Below are 26,540 nucleotides of genomic sequence, written 5' to 3' on the forward strand. Positions count from 1 at the left end.
TCATTTAATTTGTTAACATCTTGCTTAAGACCATCCAATTGTTCCTTTGTTTCTTGCTGTGTTATAGTAAAAGTCTGGGTTAAAGATGCCACAGTACTTACTAAGTCTTTAATCTCCTTTGCCGAATTGGCCACCGTTAGCTCCACTCTCTGGAGAGCAGTCCAAATGCTCTCCAGAGTCACTGCCGATTTCCCCCCCCCCCCCCCCCCCGTGTCGGAGCATGATGTTCAGCCCCCAACATCGGGCTTCCCTCAGAAAACGCCACTCCTGCTCCTCGAACCGGGACTGCTGCATCGACCTCTTCCGGGTCACGCTGGTCACGCCAGGAAGGGCGTTCTTCGGGAATCGGCGGTGGTTGAAGTTCCGGAGGGGAGAGTGTAACCTCAAGCCCCAGGTCTCCTAGGGAGTCTTCACCCACGGAGACAGCAGGGCCCCTCTCGGATTCTAAGGTAGGTGGCTTCGTGGCGTATCTCACGATAGTCTGCTGGACAGGACAGGACGTCCTAGTAGCCGAGGCTGCTACTCTGACTATCCCCTTACGTTTAGTATGGGGCATCTTGTTTAAGGAAAATTTGCTAAGTTCAGCAGACTAATGAAGAGCTCCGACGCTAGCATTCAGCATGCCGCCATCTTTGGACACGCCCCCCCCCCTTGATTTCCTTTTTTTCCTTTTTAAGGTAGAAATTATAAGAGCAATGGAGAATTTTACATTTTTGTACATCCAATACAGATTTAGATTTCCTCCAAAAATGTTCTGCCCTGCAGTATTGCCTCCGAAGTGACGATTAGTAGAATACCATGGGTTAAATCTTGGTTTCTTGGAATGAGAGAAAGTCTTTGGAGCGACCTTATTGAGCCCCGATTGTAAAATAGAATGCCAGTCTGGTCATTAAGTGGTTTTATGCAGAAATCATCTGGAACTGAGAACAGAGATGGGGAAAGAGAAGCGGGATCAACATGAGATAGTTGCTTATACCAATAACCAGTGTCAGGTCCAAAGGGCACAGAGGGGGGATGGGGAAGGTTTAATTTGAAAGAGACAAGTAAGTGGTCAGTCCAAGATAATGACTTGGACAAAAAGGAGAAAGAGAAATAGGTGAATCCTGGGTAGTGAGCACTAAGTCAAGGGTTGGAAAAGAAAGTCATTTATGGAGGCTAAGATCATTGACTAAGTTCATGGAATGTTTTGCCCTATAATAACGGGGATCATCGACACATGTATATTAAAATCTCCCAGGATCAGTAGGTTCAGATACTGGAATGTAGCATATGCAAGGGTCTGTAAAAAGGTATCCCATAGGTCCGGAGAGAGAGACGGTAGAAAAGGAGAATGCGTAATGAGAGCAGAGAATCCAGACAGGTGAGTAAAAGTTCAGGAAAAGAGGAGAATTGCTCTAAAACTTTTGAGGTCAGAAGGAAACACAAGCCCTAGGCCACTACTTCGTCTAGAAGTTCAGGAGCATGAATTAAAATCAAAACCTTCAGGAAGACAAGCACTAAGATGAGATTCTTCCCCTTGCTTCAACCAAATTTCAGTGAGACACAATAAGGAGCAACCAGAATCCAAGACTTAGTCTCTTATAAGAAATGGCTTTCTAACTATCGGGCTTCTTAACTGTCGATCAATAAAAGCAATCATGGTAATGTGTGCGAGAAGAGGTCGCTACTAAAGAAATAGAGCACAGGTGGAAAGGGGAGTGCTGTCTATTGGTCTGGAAAGAATAGCAGCGTCCCCATACCACGGGGATTGTAGAACAGAGAAGATGTACTTCTGGTTCCAGTGCTAGACAAGATTGAAAAATCAGTGACCCCAGCAGAGTACTATGATGTATTTCCAAGGACAATCCATGACAGAAGGAGAAAAAAATAACAGCGTGCGCCTTTGAGAAACAAACAGAAAAGCAGGAGGTCTTTAAATAGTGAAGAACTTCCTGGTTCAGTAGCTTAGAGGAAGTCACATGACCCAGTATTATGTGGGACTGGGGCAGGCACAGAGAGGAGAGTAGCAGCCAAATGCGCCAGCAAAGCAGGGCTCAGGAAGCTACATAACCCAGTAATATGCGGGACCAGGGCAGGCACAGACAGGAGAGTGGCAGCCAAACACATCAGCAAGGCAGGACTCCTGAAAAAGAGAGGCACAGTCACAATCTCATTCGCAACAGCACAGCAGAACAATAGATCCATCTCTTTATTAGGCATTGACACTAAGTTGATGGCATGGGTACTGGTAGATATATTGGCAAAAGTCATGCCAGATCTTATACATCCAGACCAGGTGGGTTTTATAATGGAAAAACAGGCAGGTGATGGAAACAGGATGATCCTAAACTTGATGTGAAAGGCACACAAACCCCTACGATAGCAGTGGCGGTGGACTGAGAAAAAGCTTTTGACCGCATGTCAGATAGGGGTAGGTAATCATTTTATTCACTACATTAAATCCCTGTATCATCAGCCCTCAGCTTCTGTCAAAGTAAATGGTAAATATTCTCCAGTGTTTGAGTTGCAGAGGGGCACTAGGCAAGGGTGTCCATTACAGCCTGCTCCAATACAGAGGGAATAGAAGCACAGGGCAGACAACATAAAATTTCCTTGTTTACAGATGACATTTTGGTCACTACCAGGGGATCAAAGAGGGTGATAAGTGCTCTTCAGCAGCAAATGACTCAGTATGGGAAGCTGTCAGGATTTAAGGGAAATTTAACTAAAACAGAGATTTTGAATATATCGGTGCATGAAAAAGATGCCCAAGCTCTCAAGAGTATGCTTCCTTTCTGATAGAGATCCACTTCCATAAAACATTTGGAAATGACCCTGAGGCAGGATTACCAAAAATTATTTGCTTAGAACTTTGGCTCTACCTGCAAAACTTAACCAGGATTTACAGATTTGTGACAAGTTTATTCTTTCCTGGATGGGGAGAATGGAAACTATTAGAATGGTTCTTCCAAAATTCCTATATTTATTCCAAGTCCTGCCCATTAGTATCTCCCCAGTTTTATTTCAGGCCTAGCTTAAAAAACTTTTTAGGTTTATATGGGGAGGGCGAAAATTGAGAATAGCATGGTCAGTAATGTTTCTTTCTAATAAAGAGGGGGTATGGGTATGCCCAACTTGGAGAAATATTATCATGCAGCACAATTAGAGTCCTCTTTGAATGGCATCAGGAGAAGGAAAATCAGTGTGTGCAGGTTGAAACTGTGCACGGTTCTTCGGGGGTCTAGGGGGAAGTCCACTGTGTCATTGGCCTTTGATAGGTATGCCAAAAAAGGAATCAATGAGATTCTAAACACGTTCACGAAAGAAACAATGTAAAAGTGTTGGGGGGGGAGTACATATTGTAGTGCTATAGAAATGATAAGTAGTAGTATATAGTTAGGAGGAGGACATATTCCTCATTATCACCAGTTGCTACACGAAAGGGTTTCAACCTGGCAGAGATGGAGGATTTTCAAGAGGTGGGAAAGTAGGTGCCTCCAACATATTGGCCAATTTGTACAAGGAGGGCAGGTCATTCTCACTCAGGATCGCCAGGTAAAATAGTCCCTGGATTCTGGAGATATTTTCCCTATATACAGGTTAAGATCTTTCTGCAATCCAGGGATCATCTAAAACAAGTGGAAAGGGAAAGGATTGTTTTTGAGCAGATGGTACATATGAAAGTGCAAAAAAAAAAACTAATTTCAATGATTTACCAAATCCTTAATGAACGATGGGGGTGCAGACCAAAATATATGCAGACCTGGGAAAAGGATATTACAGATGAATTAGATCAACATGAGCGGGAGGATAGATGTTTGAGGGCTCATAAGATTTAATTTGCCACACAGATTATTGAAAATGCTTAAACAATTTTGATGCACTGGTACTCAACACCCAATAAAATATTTGTAGGGGATAAATCAAGGGGATTTCATTGTTGGATGGGATATGCAGAGCAAGGTACTTTTTACCATATTCTGGAAAGTGGTTTTTAAATATAAAAACATAACAGACATACTGGGTCATACAAATGGTCCTTCTAGCCCAGTATCCTCTTTCCAACAATGGCAAATCCAGGTCACAAGTACAAGACAGAAATTCAAACAGTAGCAGCATTCCATGCTACCAATCCCAGGGCAAGCAGTGGTTTCCCCAAATCTATCTCAATATCAGACTATGGACTTTCCTCCAAGAACTTGTCCAAACCTTTTTTAAACCCAGCTGTGCTAACCGCTGTTACTATATCCTCTGGCAATAAGTTTCAGAGCATAAGCATTCGTTGAGTCCAAAAATATTTCCTCCTATTTGTTTTACAAGTATTTCCACGTAGCTTCATTGAGTGTCTCCTACTCTTTGTACTAGCTGAAAGAATAAAGAATCGATTCACTTTTACCCGTTCTACACCACTCAGTATTTTGTAGACCTTAATCATATCTCCCCTCAGCCATCTGTTTTCCAAGATGAAGAGCCCTAACATCTTTTCCTGCTACCGATATGCCACACTCTAAAAGAAAGGGGATTATCAGAGCGTTACCCTCTCCAGCTCATGCATCTTCCCCGAAGCAGCTAACGTTAGACAGCTTTGCGGTTCGGCGCCCACTGATAGAGACCGGAGTTGAGCTTCCGCTTGACGTCGGGGAAGGGAACCCGATGTCTTTGGAACATGAGGTTACACTCTCTCCTCCGGCGCCTGGGAATCCACCATGCCCTGCCATAACGCGAGAGGAGAATGTGGGACTACAGGACGCAGAAGTCGCGAAGACTTCACCCTGCAGAGAGGGCTCTCCCTCGGAACAGTTATCGGCAGCTGAGAACAGGGGAAGAGAAAGTTTGTTGACCCCCCCCCCCCCCCCCGGTGGTTACACTCTACCATTGGCAGGCTATGGAAAATATGAAAGCCCTGATTACAAAATCAACCCAAGAAACGATGAACTTGATTTCTACAGTAGACCAGCTCTCTAAATCGATGAACAGCTTGAAGCAAGAATTTAATGAACAGGTACAGAGTTCTCAAAAAGATATTGCTAAAATTAAAGAAAATGTTTCAGTGGTTATTAAACATAATTCAAGTATCTGTCAAAAAATTGAACAAATAGAAAATTACAATAGAAGCTTGAATATGAGGATCTTGAACTTTCCAAAACCGATAGGAATCCTCCACTTGGAATTATTTAAAAAATATTTAGTTGAAATTTTGAAGATTTCTCCTCAAAATTTTCCTCCAATAAATATTTTTCCTGCCGACAAAAAAGAGTCAAGAGGAGATTCCTGAAGTCATAGAACAAGAGAAATTTGAGGATTTGAAAGATATTTCTTTAACTTTGGAAGACTCATTGACTGATGTAACTAGTAGGGCTACGCTTTTGATTTCATTTGTCTTTGAACAAGACTTTAATGCGATATTAAAATTATACTTATGCATCAAAAGTTTTGTGGTCAAAAACTCTGGATTTTTCCTGATGTCACCAGAGCTATGCAAGAGAGAAGAAAGAAATTTCTAGAGTTAAGAGAAGAGATGCGATCTTTGGGAGCAACATTTTTGCTTGCATATCCATGTAAATGTATAGTAAATTATGAGGGATTTAAGTATATCTTCTTTGAACCAGACCACCTGAAAGCTTTCATAGACCTGAAAAGAGTAACTGAGTTATATCAGTAAGGCATATGAAATAAGGTGGGTGCGCATATAGCCTTTCCTTTTCTTTTTTTCCTCTATTATCTCCCTGATTATTTTTTTTTCACTCCCCCCTTTTATTGAGGTCTAAGGAAGGGACAAAAGTGAATGTTTTTATTTACCTATCATAATCTCTGTGAAGAGTATCTTTTGATTTAAATATATTTGATCTCTTTTGTATCCTGAGTTACATGTAACAAGATTTAAACTTGTGTAAAGTTATAAAAGCATAAATAAATAAATAAAAATGAAGAGCCCTAACATCTATAGCCTTTCCTCATCTGAGAGCAGTTCCATCCCCTTTATCATTTGGTTGCTCTTCTTTGAACCTTTTCTAATTCCGTTACATCTTTTGTGAAATACAGCGATCAGAACTGAACACAATTCTCAATGTGAGGTCGTACCATGAAGCGATACAGAGGCTTTATAGTATTCTTGGTTTTATTTACCATTCCGTTCCTAATAATTACTAGCATCCTGATTGCTTTTTTGGCCACCGACAAACACTGGGCAGAACATTTCAGTGTATTGTCTACAATGACACCTAGTTCTTTTTCTTGGGTATTCACTCCGAAGGTGGACCCCTAGAATCAGGTAACTATGATTTGGACTATTCTTCCCAATGTGTATCACTTTGCATTTGTCCACATTCAATTTCATCTGCTATTTGGATGCCCACTCTTCCAATTTCCTAAGATCTTCCTGCAATTTTTCACAGTTCGCATGTGTTTTAACAACCATGAATAGTTTTGTGTCATCTGCAAATTTAATCACTCACTTGTCATTCCAATTTCCAGATCATTAAAAAAAATTGCACCAGTCCCAGTACAGATCCTTGCAGCACTCCATTATTCACCCTCCTCTATTGAGAAAAATGTCCATTAAACCCTACCCTCTGTTTTCCGTCCAATAACTAATTCTAATCCATAACAGACCGTTGCGTCCTATGCTATGACTCTTTAATTTTCTCAGGAGTCCCTCATGAGGAACGTTCTGAAAATCTATACACACTACATCAACCGACTCACCTTTATTGACATGTTTATTCACATCTTCAAAGAAATTAAGCAAATTGGTGAGGAAGCACTTCCCTTGACTGAATCCATGCTGACTCTGTCTTATTAAACCATGTTTGTCTATGTGTTCCACAATTTTATTCTTTATAATAGTTTCCACTATTTTGCCCAGCATTGAAGTCAGGCTTACTGGTCTGTAATTTCCTGGATCACCCTGGAACCCTTTTTAAAATTTGGCACTACATTCGCCACCCTCCAATCTTCAGGTACTACAGATGATTTTAACGACAAGTTACAGATCACTAACAGCAGATCAGCAATTTCATGTTTGAGTTATTTCAGTACCCTTGGATGTATGCCATCTAGTCCAGGTGATTTACTACTCTTTAATTTGTCGATTTGGCTCAGTACGTCTTCCAGGTTCACCTAGATTTCTTTCAGTTCCTCTGCATCATCACCCTTGAAAACCATTTCTGGTATAGGTGGATCTCTAATGTCTTCTTCCGTAAAGACCAAATGAAAGAATTCATTCAGTCTCTCCGCTATTGCCTTGTCCTCCCTAAGTGCTCTATGTGCAAAATGTGTTGCAAAATCCTGTTCCCTTAGACAGAAGCGGCACTATTGCATAAGCGGATTCCAAGGATAGACAGTCCCAAGAATAAATTGCTGTTGTTAATTTTTATGGCAGCACGTATAACCCTCACCCCCATGTGGAATACACCTGTCTTTCAAGAGAATGGGATACATCTATGACTGATATAGCCTTACAGCACTTTGTTATAATCTGTGGCAATCGTATTAATAAATGTGGAGTTGGTATTTGGGAAGTTAGATACAAGGAGAGGGGAAGAGAAGGAGTTAATTTCCATTAAAATTTTTATTTTATACCTTTGTACTATTATAGTTCATAAGTTGTTCAACTGTCATTAAATATGAGGTTTAAAACCTTTGTGGATTGGATATGTACATTATGAATGTTATCATTTACTATGCAGTCTGGGTTCTTGTGTTATTGTTTGAAATCAAACTTCAAGTTAAAAAAAATAACTACCCTCCTAAGGCTCTTTAACAATCTGCTGTATGGAGGGCACTTTCATCATCATGCAACATGTGGCAAGGGAGAAATATTGGAAGAGCAAATGAATGGTTAAACATGGAACAGTATCGTGTTAAGGTCCAAGGACACAGTGGAAGACCTGATGGAAACTTTCAATAGTAGTAAGCCTGCATGAATTGAACAAAAAGAAGTCTAAAAAGAAATGGGTCTACCTTCTAAATACTGGTGGTAAATGCCAGTTGTATTCAGGATAATTTATATGCCAATTCTTGTTACCAAAAAATCAAGGCACTGCAGGGTAGACATCTCTGAAAAGCTCCACTTGGAAAGAAACCCTGAGGTAGTTCAACGCAACAGCTCTAGCATGGGAAGTGCTGCACTTGTGGAAACCTACATGCTAGAAAGTTCTGCCCAAGTTAAAAGTATTGTTACTCATCTCACCATAGCAGGCTCTGTTGGATGGTGTCACCATGCATTAAAGCTTTGCATTCCACTTATCATTAGAGAATGTATGTTCCAGAAAAACCTGTACTGGTTAATGTGGTCACTCTTCCTTCAAAAAAAACTTTCAAGTAATCTAACCATCCATTCAAACAAGATTAAAAAATGTAAAGAAAGGCATTCAATTATTAAATGCGTTATTTTCTATATCTGAGCAAAATGATTGGTCTATTTTCCACCCTCATTTTGATACAAATGCATAAGATAATAAAAAGTTTCTTACCTTCTGTTCTTTTCCTCTCAGTGAGATGATATCTACATTGCAAGCATTAAGCTCTTCTAGTTTAAGGTTTGCTATTTTCAGTTTCTCTTGCAAAATTTTAATTTCAGATTTCTGTGAACTTATCATGCATTCCAGCTCTATAAAAGATGACTGCTGACATCCCTAGAGAAAACAAATAGTGGAGGCACAATGAGGCTAAGTTTACAACACAGCATTTAGGATAAGAGCCTACTCAGGCACTGTTTTATAAAGAAAGGTAGGCACGTATAGTAAAATGCCCATATATGGAACTCTGCCCATGTAATAATACCACAATATTACCACTAGAGATTTTGTGGCCATTTTGGAAACCCAGAGCACATGAGGCAAGAGTGAGTGGGCATTGCTTTTGCTCCACTAGACACCAGGGACACCCAGATTGGGTTGAGGGGGTAGGAAGATAGTCCAGAGGAGGCAGCCATGTGTCCAACTTATGCCCACATATGGGGGGACCTCCTCCAGTGGGGAGGGGAGCACCAGAGATTTTGTCTGTGCTGCCTGTGGGGTCAGGGTATGTTGGGGGAAAGGTGTCTATGCTGGCAGGGAGGGGTCAGGTTATGTTGCGGGAAGGTGCCTGTGCTGCTGAGGTGGGACGGAGTTAGTGTTCAGACTATGTAAGAGAAAGCTGTCTGTGCTACGGATTAAAGGGGCTGGGAAAGCTAGCGAGATGGGTGCTGATGCTTGGATCGGGGCCCTTTGAAGAGGGAACAGTGATTTTAGAAAGCTGTTCCCATGTCTATATGGGAGGTAAAAGTTTGATTTTATTCCCCAAATCCAGCTTTCTAGAATCATTGATCCCTCTGGATATGGAGAAGTTGTGATGTGAAGCCCTGTTTCAGTTTTAGTACAGGCATTATGTTTGGCAGATCTGCCTCTAAAATGAATTAAAATCTACCTCTAAATGTGATACTAGATTGCAATATGCAGTTTGCACCTAAGAGATATTTTAAATTATAAGGATTAATTGTAGTTGTTTTATACTGTGGGCTCCTTTAAATAAGCTGCAGTAAGCAGTAGCTTAAAAAGGTTTACGCAGACTATGCTGAGGTATCCTGCAGTAAGTTCCAAATGTGTGTGTGCAAAGAATACACTAAATAATTATTTGGAATTTTTCTCAGAGAGGGTGTATCTAGGACAGAGTGGGGGGAACAGTGCAAATCAATTAGCAAAGCTACATTGCTGCGCGCTAATTGATTAGCACATGATTAGCACATAAGCCCTTACTGCCTACAAAATAGGAGGAAGTATGGGCTCATGGGCTAATTTTTAGTAATGGCCAAGCACTAATGGCAACATTAGTGTGTGCAGGTAAACTGTTATACATTTATAAATAGGAGGAAAAACTTCAGGAAACACCTCCCCCCTAAAAAAGCGGGTGAAAGGGCTAGGGCTTCTTCATCATCGGATAAAACCTCCAAAACTTTAATTTCAAGCATTCAGCAAATTATATATTTTTCAGTGTATCATTAAACTTGCAGATGTCAAAAAACTACTGAAAACTCGAGAAGGTACTTAGCTTCTCTTAGGCTCCTCCGTAATTAGAGCCGTGGTTAACGTTGGCCTCCGTTTCGCCACAGCTGCTTCAGAACCTCCGGTCTAATAGTTTTTCCATTCAGCTGTGGCGAAACGTCCCTGACCGTATTATCGAAATGAAAGATGGACATCCATCTTGTTTCGATAATATGGGTTTCCCCACGCCTGCATTGGGATGTTTTGCGAGGACATCCTCATCAAAACTTGGACGTTCCTTTCGATTATGCCCCCTCCACAAGTCTTTATAAAGTACTAGGATAAGATGCAGAAATTGTGCCTACCTTGCAGGTGTAAATCTCAACACCTAGATTACTCAAATAACCATGTAAATTGGCATACTTTATAATCTACACATGTACTTGCAAATTCCACCCCCATACATGCCTACCAGCAAATTACACACCATCATGTGACTGCACATAATTTTATGCAGGTTCATATCTTAGAGAGACCATTTACACATGTACGTGACTATATATGTACAAAAAAAAAAGATTTTATATAATTACCCCTAAAAATACTAGGGTAAATTTTAGCAGGAAAGAAAAGCATATCATTTGTGTAGAACTGATAGCCTACACTACGATTCTCCAAAATATCACAGCAAATTGATTCTAAGTAACAAGGAAGAGAGTGCTGATCCCTGAGGCACTCCTGACACTATGCTTGATCAACTACTGGTAGCTTTCCTAACTCTAACTTGCTGTGTACATCCTACCTAAGCACATTTAACAACTGCAAAAATAGAATACTTAAACCAAATAATTGCTAAGCTGAACAAAATCAGAAATGTCTAAAAATAACATAAAAAAGGCACTCTCACAGAACCAACTACTGATACCAAAAATGTCTCACTAATATTCTTTCATTAGAAGCTATGCTTATGCTGATCCAAGATTGTATAAACATCAATAGTATCTTGAAACTCAGTTAACTTTCCTAGAAAACGTAGACTGGAGTTAGGGGGATAGATAGCACCCCAGGATTCACTGTAGGTTTACAGCCTTCACTCTTGCACACTTGAATATCACAGATATTACATTAAGGATGCTTGAACCAGATGCAAAAAGAGGTCACCAAGAAGAATGGAACAGATTTCATGAACTGGAAGAGTCAAGGGCACAGTGTGTATTATTCATAGACTTTAATACGATTGACAAGTCTAAGAAAGTAATCTGAGCAAAAGATTCCCACAAGATATTAGATGTGGCATAGAGACTATATTAGGCTCATTATATAAGAACATAAGAATAGCCATACTGGGTCAGAACAATGGTCCATCTAGCCCAATATCCTGTTTCCAACAGTGGCCAAGCCAGGCAACAAGTACCTGGCAGAATCCCAAATAGTAGCAACATTCCATGCTACCAATCCCAGGGCAAGCAGTGGCTTCCCGATGTCTGTCTCAATAGCAGACGATGGACATTTCCTCCAGGAACTTGTCCAAACCTTTTTTTAAACCCAGATACGCTAACCGTTGTTACTGCAGCCTCTGGTAAAGATTTCCAGAGCTTAACTATTCATGGAGTGAAAAAACATTTCCTCCTCTTTGTTTTAAAAATATTTCCATGTAACTGCCATGAGTGTCCCCTAGTCTTTGTACTTGTTGAAAGAGTAAAAAATAGATTCACTTCTACTCATTCTACACCACTTAGGATTTTGTAGTCTTCAATTATATCTCCCCTCAGTTGTCTCTTTTCCAAGCTGAAGAGTACTAACCTTTTTAACCTTTCCTCATATGAAAGGAGTTCCATCCCCTTTATCATTTTGGTCACTCTTCTTTAAACCTTAGCTAATTACGCTATATCTTTTTTTTCCAAATCTTTTCATTAGTTTTTACAATGAACATAAGTACATAAGCACTGCCACGCTGGGAAAAGACCAAAGGTCCATCAAGCCCAGCACTCCGTCTCTGACAGCAGCCAATCCAGGCCCCAAGAAGCTGGCAAAATCCCAAAATTTAATACCGATCAATGAACTTTTCCTTCAGGAATCTGTCCAGACCCCCTTTAAACTCAGCAACAGGTCCAGTGTTGAACAAAGGAACAATAAACATTGTCAAATGTATTACATAAAGATAGGTAAGCATAAAGAAATGCAAAGAAGTCAAGATGGTAGAGATGTAATGTATTTTTTAAACGGTGCCCAGAACTTTTTAAAGCTGGAGAGATGATGAGATTTGAAGCTATACTTTTTTAAAGATATGGCAGCCAAAACTGAATGCAATACTCAAGGTGAGGTTGCACCATGGAGCGATATAGAGGCATTATAGTTTTCTCAATCTTATTTACCATTCCTTTCCTAATAATTCCTAGCATCCTGTTTGCTTTTTTGCCCGCCGCCACACACTGGACAGAAGATTTCAGCATAATATCTACAATGACACCCAGATCTTTTTCTCCGGTGCTGACCCCAAAGGTGGACCCTAGCATCAGTTAACTATGATTTGGATTATTCTTCCCAATGTGCATCACTTTGCATTTGTCCACATTAAATTTTATCTGCCATTTGGATGCCCAGTCTTCCAATTTCCTAAGGTCTTCCTGCAATATTTTTACAGCCTGCATGAGTTTTAACCATCTTGAATAGTTTTGTGTCGTCTGCAAATTTAATCACCTCACTCATCATTACGTGTTCCAGATCATTTCTAAATATGTTAAATAGCATCGGTGCCAGTTCAGATCCCTGCAGCATTCCACTATTCACCCTCCTCCATTGAGAAAAATAGCCATTTAACCCAACCCTCTGTTTTCTGTCCAATAACCACTTCTAATCCACAACAGAACATTGCCTCCTATCCCATTACTCTTTAATTTTCTCAGGAATCTCTCATGAGGAACTTTGTCAAAAGCTTTCTAAAAATCTAGATATGCTATACTTCTTTATTCACACCTTCAAATAAATGAAGCAAATTGGTAAGGCAAGACTTCCCTAGGCTGAAACCATGCTGATTCTGTCCATTAAACCACGCTTATTTATGTGTTCCGTAATTTTATTCCTTATAATAGTTTCCACTATTTTACCCAGTACTGACATCAGGCTTGCTGGTCTGTAATTTCCAGGATCACTCCTGGAAGCCTTTTTAAAAATCGGCGCCACATTGGCCATCCTCCAGTCTTCAGGTACTTTAACAACAGGTTACAGATTAATAACAGCAGATCAGAAGTTTCATGTTTGAGTTCTTTCAGTACTGTCGATTTTGCTCAGTACGTCTTCAAGGTTCACCAAGATTTCTTTCAGTTCCTCCACATTATCACCCTTGAAACCCATTTCTGGTACAGGGAGATCACTTACATCTTCTTCCATAAAGACTGAAGAAAAGAATTCATTCAGTTTCTCCACCATGGCCTTGTTCTCCCTAAGTGCCCCTTTTGCTTCTTCATGATCTAACTGTCCCACAGATTCCTTCACAGGCTTTCTGTTTCTGATGTACCTGAAAAAGTTGTTACTGTGAGTTTTTGGCACAACAAAAAGGAGGTAAAAACCCTCACAAAACCGTGAGATATGAGACAAAAAGTGAGGAGAATGAATGAGGATACCAAGAAAATTGTTTATTCGCATAAAAAATGACCCGACACGGCCGTGTTTCGGCCCAAAGGCCTGCCTCAGGGGTCTTTATAACCTCCTCTCCTCTGAAAATTTTTTTTTTGTAATAACCAGGAACTAGCCTGTTGTACATCTTCGAGATTTGGGAAAATGAATGCATGTAGTGGTTGCCACAAGCTTTTTGTGTATGCACTTGCCTGAAATCTCCTTCAAACTTTTTGTGGGTTGAAAAGATTCTATTAGCTGAAATTGCGCTCCATTTTGAAGATCCAGCAAATGTACAACAGGCTATTCCTGGTTATTACAAAAAAAAAATTTTCAGAGGAGAGGAGGTTATAAAGACCCCTGAGGCAGGCCTTTGGGCCGAAACACGGCCGTGTCGGGTCATTTTTTATACGAATAAACAATTTTCTTGGTATCCTCATTCATTCTCCTCACTTTTTGTCTCATATATCACTGTGAGTTTTTGCCTCTGCAGCAAGTTTCTTTTCATATTCTCTTTTAGTCTTCATTACTCAAGGTTAGGGTGGTGGACTTTGGTCCTGGGGAACTGAGGAACTGAGTTCGATTCCCACTTCAGGCAGAGGCAGCTCCTTGTGACTCTGGGCAAGTCACTTAACCCTCCATTGCCCCATGTAAGCCGCATTGAGCCTGCCATGAGTGGGAAAGCGCGGGGTACAAATGTAACAAAAATAAATAAATAAATAAATAAATAAATTATCAATGCTTTGCATCTAACTTGCTAGTGCTCATGTTGCTTCTTATTTATTTCCCTCATTTGGGTCCTTTTTCATTGTTTGAAGTGCATTCTTTTGCCCCTAATAGCCTTTCACTTCACCTTTTAAACATGTTGGCTGTTGTTTTCTCTTCTTTCTACCTTTGTAAATACGTGAAATGCATCTGGTCTGGGCTTCCGAGATGGCATTTTTAGCAATGTCCATGCCTGATTTAATGTCCTAATCTTTGTAGCTGATCCTTTTAGCTTCTTTTTAACCATTTTCCTCATATAGTAACATAGTAACATAGTAGATGACGGCAGAAAAAGACCTGCACGGTCCATCCAATCTGCCCAACAAGACAACTCATATGTGCTACTTTTTGTGTATACCCTACTTTGATTTGTACCTGTGCTCTTTAGGGCACAGACCGTATAAGCCTGCCCAGCACTATCCCCGCCTCCCAACCACCAGCCCCACCTCCCAACCACCGGCTCTGGCACAAACCGTATAAGTCTGCCCAGCACTATCCCCGCCTCTCACCACCGGCTCTGGCACAGACCGTATAAGTCTGCCCAGCACTATCCCTGCCTCCCAACCTCCAGTCCTGCCTCCCACCACTGGCTCTGGCACAGACCGTATAAGTCTGCCCCGCACTATCCCCGCCTCCCACCACCGGCTCTGGTTTATTTAATTTTTGTTTCATTTGTATCCCACATTTTCCCACCTATTTGCAGGCTCAATGTGGCTTACATGGTACTGCAACGACGTTTGCCAGTTGCGGTATGAACAAATACAGGTGTTATTGTGGTAAAAGAAAGTTCGTGTTTGGTAGATACATTGGGGAAGTTAGGGAGGGGGGGTGAGGGTTAAGATATGTTCATTACAGTCTTTGGTTTTGCAGTGTCGCAGGAACTTAGGTGTTTTATGTTGGGTCGGTGGGGTACGCCTTTTTGAACAGGTTTGTTTTTAGTTCTTTCCGGAAACTTAGGTGGTCGTTCGTTGTTTTTATTATCTTTGGCAGAGTGTTCCATAGTTGTGCGCTATGTTATCATACTCGCCCTTTCAAATGCTGCTCCTGTAGATTTCCTTTGTGGTTTCATTCCAGATAGTAGCTCAAACATGGCCATAGAAAAAGTCAAAGAGGAAATTTTAGTTACTTTTTCATTTAAAAAATTAGGTAGACATTGTGTATGTACATCAGGTAAATCAGATTGGTAAAGGAGAAAATGGCAACAAATCAAACACTCATAAATAACTCTCATGAACGATTCAAGAAAACATATCTGTTTAGCACAATATGCCCTCTTTGCACTGTATAAACTCTAACAATGGGTATTAAACAGGTTCTTAACATTTAATACTGCAGTCTTGTGACACTGGCACTTCCTGCATCAAGGTCCCTCAACTCAAGAGAATAACAAGGAACAACATAGAGGGGCATAATTGAAAGGGGCGCCCAAGTTTTCCTGAGGACGCCCTCGCAGGACGTCCCGGCGAAGGGGCGGGGAAACCCGTATTATCGAAACAAGATAGGCATCCATCTTTCATTTTGATAATATGATCGGGGATGCCCAAAATTGCAAAATTTAGGTCGAACCTTAGAGATGGTCATCCCCGATTTTTGGCGATAATGGAAACCAAGGACACCCATCTCATAAAGGACCAAATCCAAGCCATTTGGTCATGGGAGGAGCCAGCATTCGTAGTGCACTGGTCCCCCTGACATGCTAGGACACCAACCGGGCACCCTAGGGGTCACTGCAGTGGACTTCACAAATTGCTCCCAGGTGCATAGCTCCCTTACCTTATGTGCTGAGCCCCTCCCCCAAATCCCACTCCCCACAACTGTACACCACTACCATAGCCCTAAGGGGTAAAGGGGGCACCTAGATGTGTGTCAGTGGGTTTCTGGTGGGTTTTGAAGGGCTCACATTTACCACCACAAGTATAACAGGTAGTGGGGATGAGCCTGGGTCCGCCTGCCTGAAGTGCACTGCACCCACTAAAACTGCTCAAGGGACCTGCATACTGCTGTCAGGGAGCTGGGTATGACATTTGAGGATGGCAAAAAATATTTTAAAAGTTTTTTTTACGATATGGGGGGGGGGGGGGGGGTTGGTGACCACCGGGGGAGTAAGGGGAGGTCATCCCCGATTCCCTCTGATGGTCATCTGGTCAGTTTGGGTACCTTTTTGAGGCTTGGTCATAACAAAAAATGGACCAAGTAAAGTCGCCCAGGTGCTCATCAGGGACGCCCTTCTTTTTTCCATTATCGGTCAAGGATGCCCATGTTTTAGGCACGCCCCAGTCCCGCCTTCGCTACGCTTCCGACACCCCCCCCCCCCCCCCGTGAACTTTGGTTGTCCCCGCGACGGAAAGCAGCTGAGGACACCCAAAATTGGCTTTTGATTATGCCGATTTGGGCAACCCTGTGAGAAGGACACCCATCTCTCGATTTCTGTCGAAAGATGGGCGCCCTTCTCTTTCGAAAATAAGCCTGATAATGACACAGCCTACCTACAGCAATCACAACAGGTAATCAATAATAAGTACAATATTCTTATTCACTACACCCTTAAAAGTATTATTCTAAACTGCAGCTAGCTTCATACCATCATCCTTGATTCAGTGTCATCTTCTAGCTAAACAGCATCTGACAGTGACAGTATTCAGTGTCAACAAACGGCGTTCCATGGGGTGTACATTTAAAATTTACAAAAGTTTGAATTTTAATTGCATATTCAGGAAAACAGTCATGGAAATCTGCCCATGGGATACTGGCCCAGGCCCAAACTGTATGGCAGGGTGGCCCAATTATGCCAGAGGGACATTTCTGACTTATTTTCAGTCAGCAGTAAAAACATTTTTTATGCTTTTTCAAATGCCAGCTAGGCACTATGTGTAAGTCTGGCTGAAAGTGTAAATTCATGTACCGTCTGTTTATACAGCATGTTTGAGTGACAGCACATCTGTTTTGTGCATGCGAGGCTGGCCAACATAACAATGTTCACATTTATTGTCCATCAGAGTACTATCCATTATGCATGCATTTGAGTAGTGTTAGTTGGATATTGTGCATTTGAGTATGTTAATATGCACTGGAGTGAGGGTTATTCAACTGCTGATAATATGCTTATGCTCAAATACCTCAAAGTTTTAAGTGTCCCATTAGTTCTTTGTTACATGCGAAAAAGACTGTATAAAATTATCCTCAAACTGAAAGCTAATTGTCCACCCTTAAAACTCTTCTTTCCCTGTCTTCTTGGTCATCTTCAAGTGGAAGCTATAGAACCTAGTAATCAGCAAGAATATTTTGGTGGTAAATCTAACACCTCCACCAGCTATTGTTTCAGCATGTGTAAAGGAGATATCATGAGTGCCATAGGGAAATTCAACAACCTCAAGTTAAGGCACCTGTTGCCTCTCTAGCTTCCAAGACTGTGCTTTCTGCAATTGTTAAAAATCGACTGCTTCTAACAGAAATCATGGAATTCAAGTGCATCAGATTTAACAGAGTGAGCCTCCAATTAAGTACTGTGTCCCTGTAATTTAACTTTAATCTTGTTAAATGAGGCTGAAATCTCATCAAAACTTAGTGGAATCCCCCCCAGCAACAGCTCTGCAAGCCAAAAGCTATTACCCCAGCTGCCCTACCTCGAAAGCTACGTGTCTTTATAAAACAGGCAGAAATAGACATTTTTTACTCTTCATACATAGGTGCCTTTTTATAAAATTACTCTCTACATGCTGGAAGGGAGGGAGTTGGAGCCAAGATGGAACTTGGGTGTTGGGTGTTGAGACATGTCTACAAACATTCAAGAGTACTGATACTGTTTCTTCAATTTTTGCTTCTCTTGTTTTTGCTACAATGCCTCTAAATTTAAGAGGAAGGTGAGGAGTAATTCCTCTGAGCCTCTGGTACCAGCCCCAGGAAAGTAATCACTAATTACCTCTTGTCTCTCCTGTTACTCTGTTGGCTGTGGCTCCAATGTCTGCTGAGCTGCAGGAGGATTTGACTCACGCATGAGGTCTTCCTTAGACCCAACCTCCACCCCCACACCCTTTCCCCCAGACGGGATCTCAAAAATGCAGGATGAGATGAGGACTTAACCCCACTGTCGTTGCTTGGGGTGGAAATGGGAGGATTGCTTCTCCTCCTGGCTTTAGTTGTGACTCCATGGGAAGTTATGAGGGATTCTAACAAGTGTGTCAGGGGCAAGAAGATTGCAGGCTGAGGCCAAACAAGGACAAGCAGTCTCAGGGTGAATACCCTTCATTTTTTTTGGGGGGGGGAGGGATCTCTTCGATCTCTAGAGCAGCATAGCGGTGGGCCACCTAAAACTCTGGTAATGACTTTCGATGCTGTGGGGGCAATACTCAAACACAGGCACTAACATTTACATGCCATAACGTCTGTAAATATTTAAAATAATTGGTTCCTCCTCTTTTTTATGTTTTCCTGAGGTGCAGAATTGTTCTTTGTTCCTAATTGTATGTATTTACGACCTGTATTTTTCAACTGTGGTACTTTTTTTCTGTCTTCAAATTTGATTTGATGATTGTAATTCAGAAAAGATAAATAATAAAAAAAAAAATTACCTATGCAAATTTCTAAGTTAAGGGGTAAATTCTATACATGGCACCCAAAGTTATTCACTGGGATGATCCGCACTAAGGGATTCTCGGTGCGGCAATTCAATTCCTATGGGCTTCCTCTCATTTGCCGCGTGGGAATCGTTAGCGCAGCTTTGTAAAAGAAGCCCTAAACTAGTATTTTGTAAAGGGCACTCTGCATGGAACTGCCTTTATAGAAAACTAGCTTAGAGCACATTTTGAAAGGAAAAATGAATTCTTACCTGACAATTTTCTTTCCATTAGTCCCAACAGATCAATCCAGAGACTTGTGGGTTGTGTCCCTCTACCAGCAGGTGGAGATAAAGAGAACCTCTGAGGTTTGCTATATGTGGACCTGTGCAGCCAAGTAAACCTCAGTATGAATGATACCAAAGCAGTGGAATGGAAACAATAGAAAACTCTCCTGACATTGTCAGACCAAATGCCCAACATAGTTCCACCACTTCCAAATGTATTTGTTTTTATTATTTAATCAAACGAAGGCACACTCAGAACAACGAAACCCAAAACACTAACCAATCGAAACAAAACCCTCTGGATTGATCTGTTGGGACTATTGGAAAGAAAATTATCAGGTAAGAATTAATTTTTTCCTTCCATAGCGTCCCACAGATCAATCCAGAGACTTGTGGGATGCACCCAAGCAGCCAGAGCTGCCACTTGCACCTTAAGAGAACTCAACGAGAGTGATTTCTGTACACCCTCCTGAAGAAAAGCGAGGATAACCGATACCGAAGCCGCTGACAATCCCGAACTTGCACACCACGAATTGAAGGTACGCCACACCCTAGCATAAGCTATCGAGGTGGATCTTTTCAGAGCCTGAAGCATCATAGCGATAACCACGTCTGAATACCCTTTCCTTCTCAACTTCGCCCTTTCAAGGGCCAGGCTGTAGGATGATCGAACAGGAGCCTGACCATATCCACGTACCAGGGATGTCTGGGCCAATCCGGGGCCACCAGGATCACTCGACCAGGATGACTGGCAATGCAAGTCAGTAACCTGCCCACCATAGGCCACGGGGGAAAGGCATAGAACAGGCCTCTGGTCCAAGGTTGTAGAAGAGCATCGATGCCTTCTAAGCCCAGCTCTCTTCCCCTGCTGAAGAAACAGGGAACCTTTGCACTGAATGCGGTGGCCATTAAGTCCATCACCAGCATCCCCCAACGGGCAGCTATCTGATCGAAGGCCAGAGGGGAGAGTGTCCACTCCCCTGGCTCCAACTGGTGGTGATTAAGAAAATCCGCTTGCTCATTCTGTGGCCCCGCTATATGAGCCGCTGTCAAGAGAGAGAGCTGAGTCTCTGCCCAACAGCAGATCTGGGCCGCCTCGCACGCTAGTGGTGCACTCCTGGTTCACGATGATGGTTCATGTAGGAGACTACCGTCGCATTGTCCGAGAGAATTCAAACTGGGCAACCACGGAGAAGAGACAGAAACTCCCGAAGGGCCAGACAAATCGCCCGCAACTCCAAGCGGTTGATGGACCAAGACGCCTCCGTCGAGTTCCAAATGCCCTGGGCCATCTGTTGGAGGTAATGAGCACCCCCCCCCCCCAACCAGACAGCGACGCATCCGTGGTCACAATCTTCCATTCCGGGATTTGCAGAGGAATGCCCGACACCAGATTCTTTTGAATGAACCACCAGTGCATGATTGTCTGCAGACAGGTCGAACATGGCACCCGAACCTCGTACTCCTCCGAGACAGGAGACCAACGGCTCAGAAAGTGCCACTGCAGGGGATGTATGTGAGCTCTGGCCCACTTTACGACGTCCAAGGTGGAGGCCATGGAACCCAGAACTTGTACTTAATCCCAAGCCCGCGGGTTCAGAGTTTGGAACAGAGCTCGCAACTGACCCTGCAACCACTGTGCTCGAGTTGAAGGAAGAGAAACTATCCCTGTTCGGGTATCAAAGCACACTCCCAAGCATTCCAGCATCTGGGAGGGCCATAAGGCTACACTTTGGGAAGTTGATCAAGTCCAATTCACCAGACGCCTGAGGGGAACCCCCGTCACGCTGAACACCCACTGTGGGCTGACGGCAGCAAGTCTCACACTCCCCCGACGCTGCTCTCCGGCCCCCACACTGGGAGCAGCGCTTAGCCGCCTCAGAAGGCACTGACATGTTCCACAAATGCCTGCCCCTCAAACAGACTCGGCAGCCCATCTAGCTCCTCCGTATGATTAAATAAAAACAAAGTCTAACCCTCGTCGTCTCTTCGCCACCCTCAATTCCCTCCTCAAAGTGCCCTCCGCTCCCACCCTCCCCACCCCCCTCACTCTCTCCTCAATCACTAGCTGACTACTTCCGCGACAAGGTCCAGAAGATCAACCTCGAATTCACCACTAAACCTTCTCCTCCTCTTCATCCTATCACCCACTCCCTCAACCAACCAACCCAGGCCTCCTTCTCCTCTTTTCCTGATATCACCGAAGAGGAAACCGCCCATCTTCTCTCCTCCTCGAAATGCACCACCTGTTCCTCAGACCCCATCCCCACCAACTTACTTAACACCATCTCTCCTACTATCACCCCCCCCCCCATCTGTCATATCCTCAACCTCTCTCTCTCCACTGCAACTGTCCCTGACACCTTCAAGCATGCTGTAGTCACACCTCTCCTCAAAAAACCTTCACTTGACCCTACTTGTCCCTCCAACTACCGCCTCATTTCCCTCCTACCCTTCCTCTCCAAAATACTTGAACGCGCCGTTCACAGCCGTTGCCTTGATTTTCTCGCCTCTCATGCCATCCTCGATCCGCTTCAATATGGCTTTCGCCCACTACACTTGACAGAAACGGCATTATCCAAGGTCTGCAATGACCTGTTCCTCGCCAAATCCAAAGGTCATTACTCCATCCTCATTCTCCTCGACCTATCCGCCGCTTTTGATACTGTCAATCACAACTTACTTCTCAACATACTGTCCTCTTTTGGGTTCCAGGGCTCTGTCCTCTCCTGGTTCTCCTCTTATCTCTCCCATCGTACCTTCAGAGTACACTCTCATGGTTCTTCCTCCACCCCTATCCCGCTCTCTGTTGGAGTCCCTCAGGGTTCTGTCCTTGGACCCCTTCTTTTCTCAATCTACACCTCTTCCCTGGGCTCCCTGATCTCGTCTCATGGCTTCCATTATCATCTTTATACTGATGACACCCAGCTTTATCTCTCCACACCAGACATCACTGCGGAAACCCAGGCCAAAGTATAGGTCTGCTTATCCGACATTGCTGCCTGAATGTCCAACTGCCACCTGAAACTGAACATGGCCAAGACCGAACTTCTTGTCTTCCCACCCAAACCCACTTCTCCTCTACCTCCACTCTCTATCTCAGTTGATAACACGCTCATCATCCCCATCTCATCTGCCCGCAACCTCGGTGTCATCTTCGACTCCTCCCTCTCCTTCTCTGCGCATATCCAGCAGATAGCCAAGACCTGTCGCTTCTTCCTCTATAACATTAGCAAAATTTGCCCTTTCCTCTCTGAGCACACCACCCAAACTCTCATTCACACTCTCATTACCTCTCGCCTTGACTACTGCAACCTACTCCTCACTGGTCTCCCACTTAGCCACCTATCCTCCCTTCAGTCCGTTCAGAACTCTGCTGCACATCTTATCTTCCGCCTGAACCGATACACTCATATCACCCCTCTCCTCAAGTCACTTCATTGGCTTCCGATCAGGTACCACATTCAGTTCAAGCTTCTGCTACTAACCTACAAATGCACTCGATCTACAGCCCCTCCTTACCTGTCAACCCTCATCTCCCCTTACGTTCCTACCCGTAACCTCCGCTCTCAAGACAAATCCCTCCTTTCAGTACCCTTCTCCACCACCGCCAATTCCAGGCTCCGCCCTTTCTGCCTCGCCTCACCTCATGCGTGGAACAAACTCCCCGAGCCCATACCCCAGGCCCCCTCCCTGCCCATCTTCAAATCACTGCTTAAAGCCCACCTCTTCAATGTCGCCTTCGGCACCTAACCACTACACCTCTACTCAGGAAATCTAGACTGCCCCAACTTGACATTTCGTTATTTAGATGGTAAGCTCCTTTGAGCAGGGACCGTCCTTCTTTGTTAATTTGTACAGTGCTGCGTAACCCTAGTAGCGCTCTAGAAATGTTAAGTAGTAGTAGTAGTTAAAGAGATGCTTACCTTTTTCTTTTTTACTCAGGAGAGAAAGGCAACACCCGATCAGTCCCACAGCCCCGGGTGACGGAGGAAAGGTAGGGGGAGACCAGGAGGGACCTGGCACCACCAGGTGTACACCAGAAGCTACAAACAGCCACTCAACCCCTGACTGTGCTAAACTAGGCCCAAAGGACACCAGTAGCCAGATCAAACCAGAGCTACACAGAGATGTCCCTCCACCTGCTAGATAGAGAGAATACTGTGGTTTACTTGGCTGCACAGGTCCGCATATAGCAACACTCGGAGGTTCTCTCTATCTCCACCTGCTGGTAGAGGGACACAACCCACAAGTCTCTGGATTGATCTGTGGGATGCTACGGAACTAGCTTTGGACACAAGCATTTACACCTGCCAAAGGTTAATGTAAATGCTGGTGCCCAACTGAAAGTAAGGCATGCAAATGCAGGTATTCTATTTCTTCACACCTACTACTAATCATTTATATAGCACTACTAGATGTACACAGCGCTGTATATATTATACGCAGGTACTTTCTTTATTCCTAGAGGGCTCACAATCTAAGTCTTTCAATCTGGAGCAATGGAGGGTTAAGTGACTTGCCAAGGTCACAAGGAGCTGCAGTGGGAATCAAACCCAGGTTGCCAGGATCAAAGCCCACTGCGCTAACAATTAGGTTACTCCTCCACTCCACCTAAAGTCAGGGAATGCCCTAACCTGCCCATGTCCCTACCATGACCACACCCTGTTTGGCGCTATGAAATTTAAGTCTGATTGTTATAGAATAGGGCGTAGGGCAAATGCACAAATAACTTCTATTACTTCCAATTAAGTGCTTAACACCAATTATTGACAGAACCAATTTAGCCAATTACTTTGTACACAGATTTGTGATCCACACCCAAAATTGCTTAACTAACTTTGGGCAGCTTATACAGAATCTGGGGGTAATTGTTTAACCTGCTGTAGTAAAATGCCCTCTAGACTCTAGTTTTCTCCAGGACCAAAAGAGACACAGGAATTCCACAACACTTGCATGTGTGCTAGAGCAGTAGTTCTGAAACCTGTCCTGAGGGAACACCTCATGAATATGTTTTAATGAATTAATCATGAATCCCTCTTTTTATGAGAGTTGCTATGTGACTCTTTTCCCTGATATTTACCTGCCACAGGCCAGATTTATTTGGGGTGAATTGTGACTCTTGTTTTTGTAGCTTTTTGACTGAACTGACCAAACTCCAACCCTGTACAGCATTTTTTACCAGGCCATTTATGCATGTTTGTGGCCACATATCCACAAAAATATTAAAATGTATTTATTTAATTTATATTTCTTTATCACGTTTATATCCCACAATTTTCACACATGTTTGCAGGTTCAATGGGCCAAACAACTTATTGTGATTTAACACTACAAAAAGTGATGCTGGATAGTATATATAAAGTAGTAATAACAAAATAAATGAGGATTAATTACAATATGTAATGCAGAAACGAATGATAGACACAAAAAGGTAACAATTTATAGTCATCCACATATAAAAACAACTAGAATAGAACTGAGAAATTGAATAATTGTACAATTAGAGATTTAAATTATGATCATCCGTAAGAAATTGCTTAAACAGAGAGGTTTTAAGGTATTTCTGGAATATCAAATAATTAGGTTCCCATCTGATGAATTTCGGGAGAGAATTCCACCATTTGGTACAGAGGTAAGAGAATCCAGACATGTAGACTGACTTGTAGATCACATTTTTGCAACTACTTGTGCACTAAAATTAGAGAATACTAGCATTTACGTGGGTAAGCTGTCAGTGCTATTCTATAAGTCAGGCACAGAATCTGCTTAGTGTATAAATGGAAGGGGGCATACACATGGGTAGGGCATTGGTGGGGCTCCCACTTAAGCACGTAACTTAAAGAATATTGTAAGTTACACACTAAAGTGACATAACTACATGTATGTGTTTACACTTGCTATTGAGATTGGATAAGTGAGCACACCTAACTGTAAGTGCGTAGATGCTGTTATAGAATTTGCTCAGCACACCGCATCTAGGCGCCTAACTTTGATATCCAGTTATAGAATTGCCCCTATTATGATAGGGGTAGATTCAAGAAAGAGTGCCAAAATTTAGGTGCCAGGATGATGCATGCTAAGCGCAAATTCTACAACACCAGTTCCATGTGGAACTGCCATTATAAAATACTAGTATAAGTCTGCAATTTTGCGCCTAACTTCAGGTGCAAGCACTTAAGCCATGTCAAAGGCTGGTGCAAGTGCTCGCACATAACTGTTGATGGTTAGGTATGTAAATCCCTGTATTCTATAACCTGCATACCAAATCCCCCTAGGCATGCATCTGACTCGCCTATGCCCCTCCCACATCCTCACCCCCCTCCCCCCCCCACAAAGCTGTGCACAATGGAATTGGCACGTGCAACTTCTAGAATAGTGACTAAGGACAGTTGTGTGTGCAAATGCTAACTGGTGCCAATTAGCACCAATTAACACAATTATTAAATTAATTTGTTCGTGCAACTGCCCCTATAACTTGCGCATGCAAATTTGCACACTAGGCATAAATTTGGGTGTGCAAGTTTACAGAGTCTGGGGAATAGTTCTGATGCATTTAAATGTTATCTAGGTATATAAAACATCCAACAAATTATGCCACTGTGAATTCACTATAAAATTATGTAGTCCATATGGGGGCAATTTCATTATATGGCACCCATGTTCAACATCCAAAAAATATGTATTTTATAATAGGCGTATACAATGACCCCTCCCCTAATGCATAAATTCTCTCACGCAAATTTACACCTAATCTGAAAAGGTGTAAATGTGTACGTGTACTCAATGCATATACAAACTTATTTTATAAAGTGAAACAACCCTTCAGCTCCAAACAACCTATGCACAGATCCTATAAAACTTGGAGTGGTCTTGTTGTGAGCCTACTTTTTATGCAAATATACTGACATACAATTTTACAAGAGCCATTTTCCTTGTGGAAAATATTATTTACATGCAGAATAAGCTTTATAAAATTAGCCCCCTTTGGAAAATGACAGTCTTTCAAACACTACAAAGTAATTTGCTGAACTCTGGCACTTATGTCACAAGATAAAAGAAAACGCTATGCATTTATTTTGTAAACCAGGAGCTATGCTTGTTATGCATTATCATCTCTATACATTAGAACCTCAATCATATTCAAATAAATTCACTAAAGTGTGGTTTTCAATCTGCTAACTACGCACTCTATAATAGCCTGTAATTATTAAAAACTGACAAGAAAGCTACGCCACCTGTGTTTATGTGAAGCCAGGTAATGAAAAAACAACAACACTGTCATCACCTCTCAATTCCTGATTGCATTATCAAAACGGTAGCAGAATTTGGCATCTGGGTGTGACCTTGTTAACTGCTAGGGTAATTAAGTTTATTCT

The 26,540-nt window shown here is 42.5% G+C and overlaps 1 protein-coding gene across 2 annotated transcripts in view; it reads right to left on the reverse strand.

Annotated features, from left to right (window-relative positions):
- Positions 1-26,540, reverse strand: part of CNTLN (centlein) — a 535,970-nt gene that overhangs the window by 328,384 nt on the left and 181,046 nt on the right. For both annotated transcript variants that reach the window (XM_030194226.1, XM_030194227.1), the window contains one exon: positions 8,454-8,615. In XM_030194226.1, coding sequence (XP_030050086.1) covers positions 8,454-8,615 — 162 coding nt within the window. The remainder of the gene's footprint in view (positions 1-8,453; positions 8,616-26,540) is intronic.

Source organism: Microcaecilia unicolor, chromosome 2 (assembly GCF_901765095.1).
Source record: "Microcaecilia unicolor chromosome 2, aMicUni1.1, whole genome shotgun sequence".
NCBI lineage: Eukaryota > Metazoa > Chordata > Amphibia > Gymnophiona > Siphonopidae > Microcaecilia > Microcaecilia unicolor.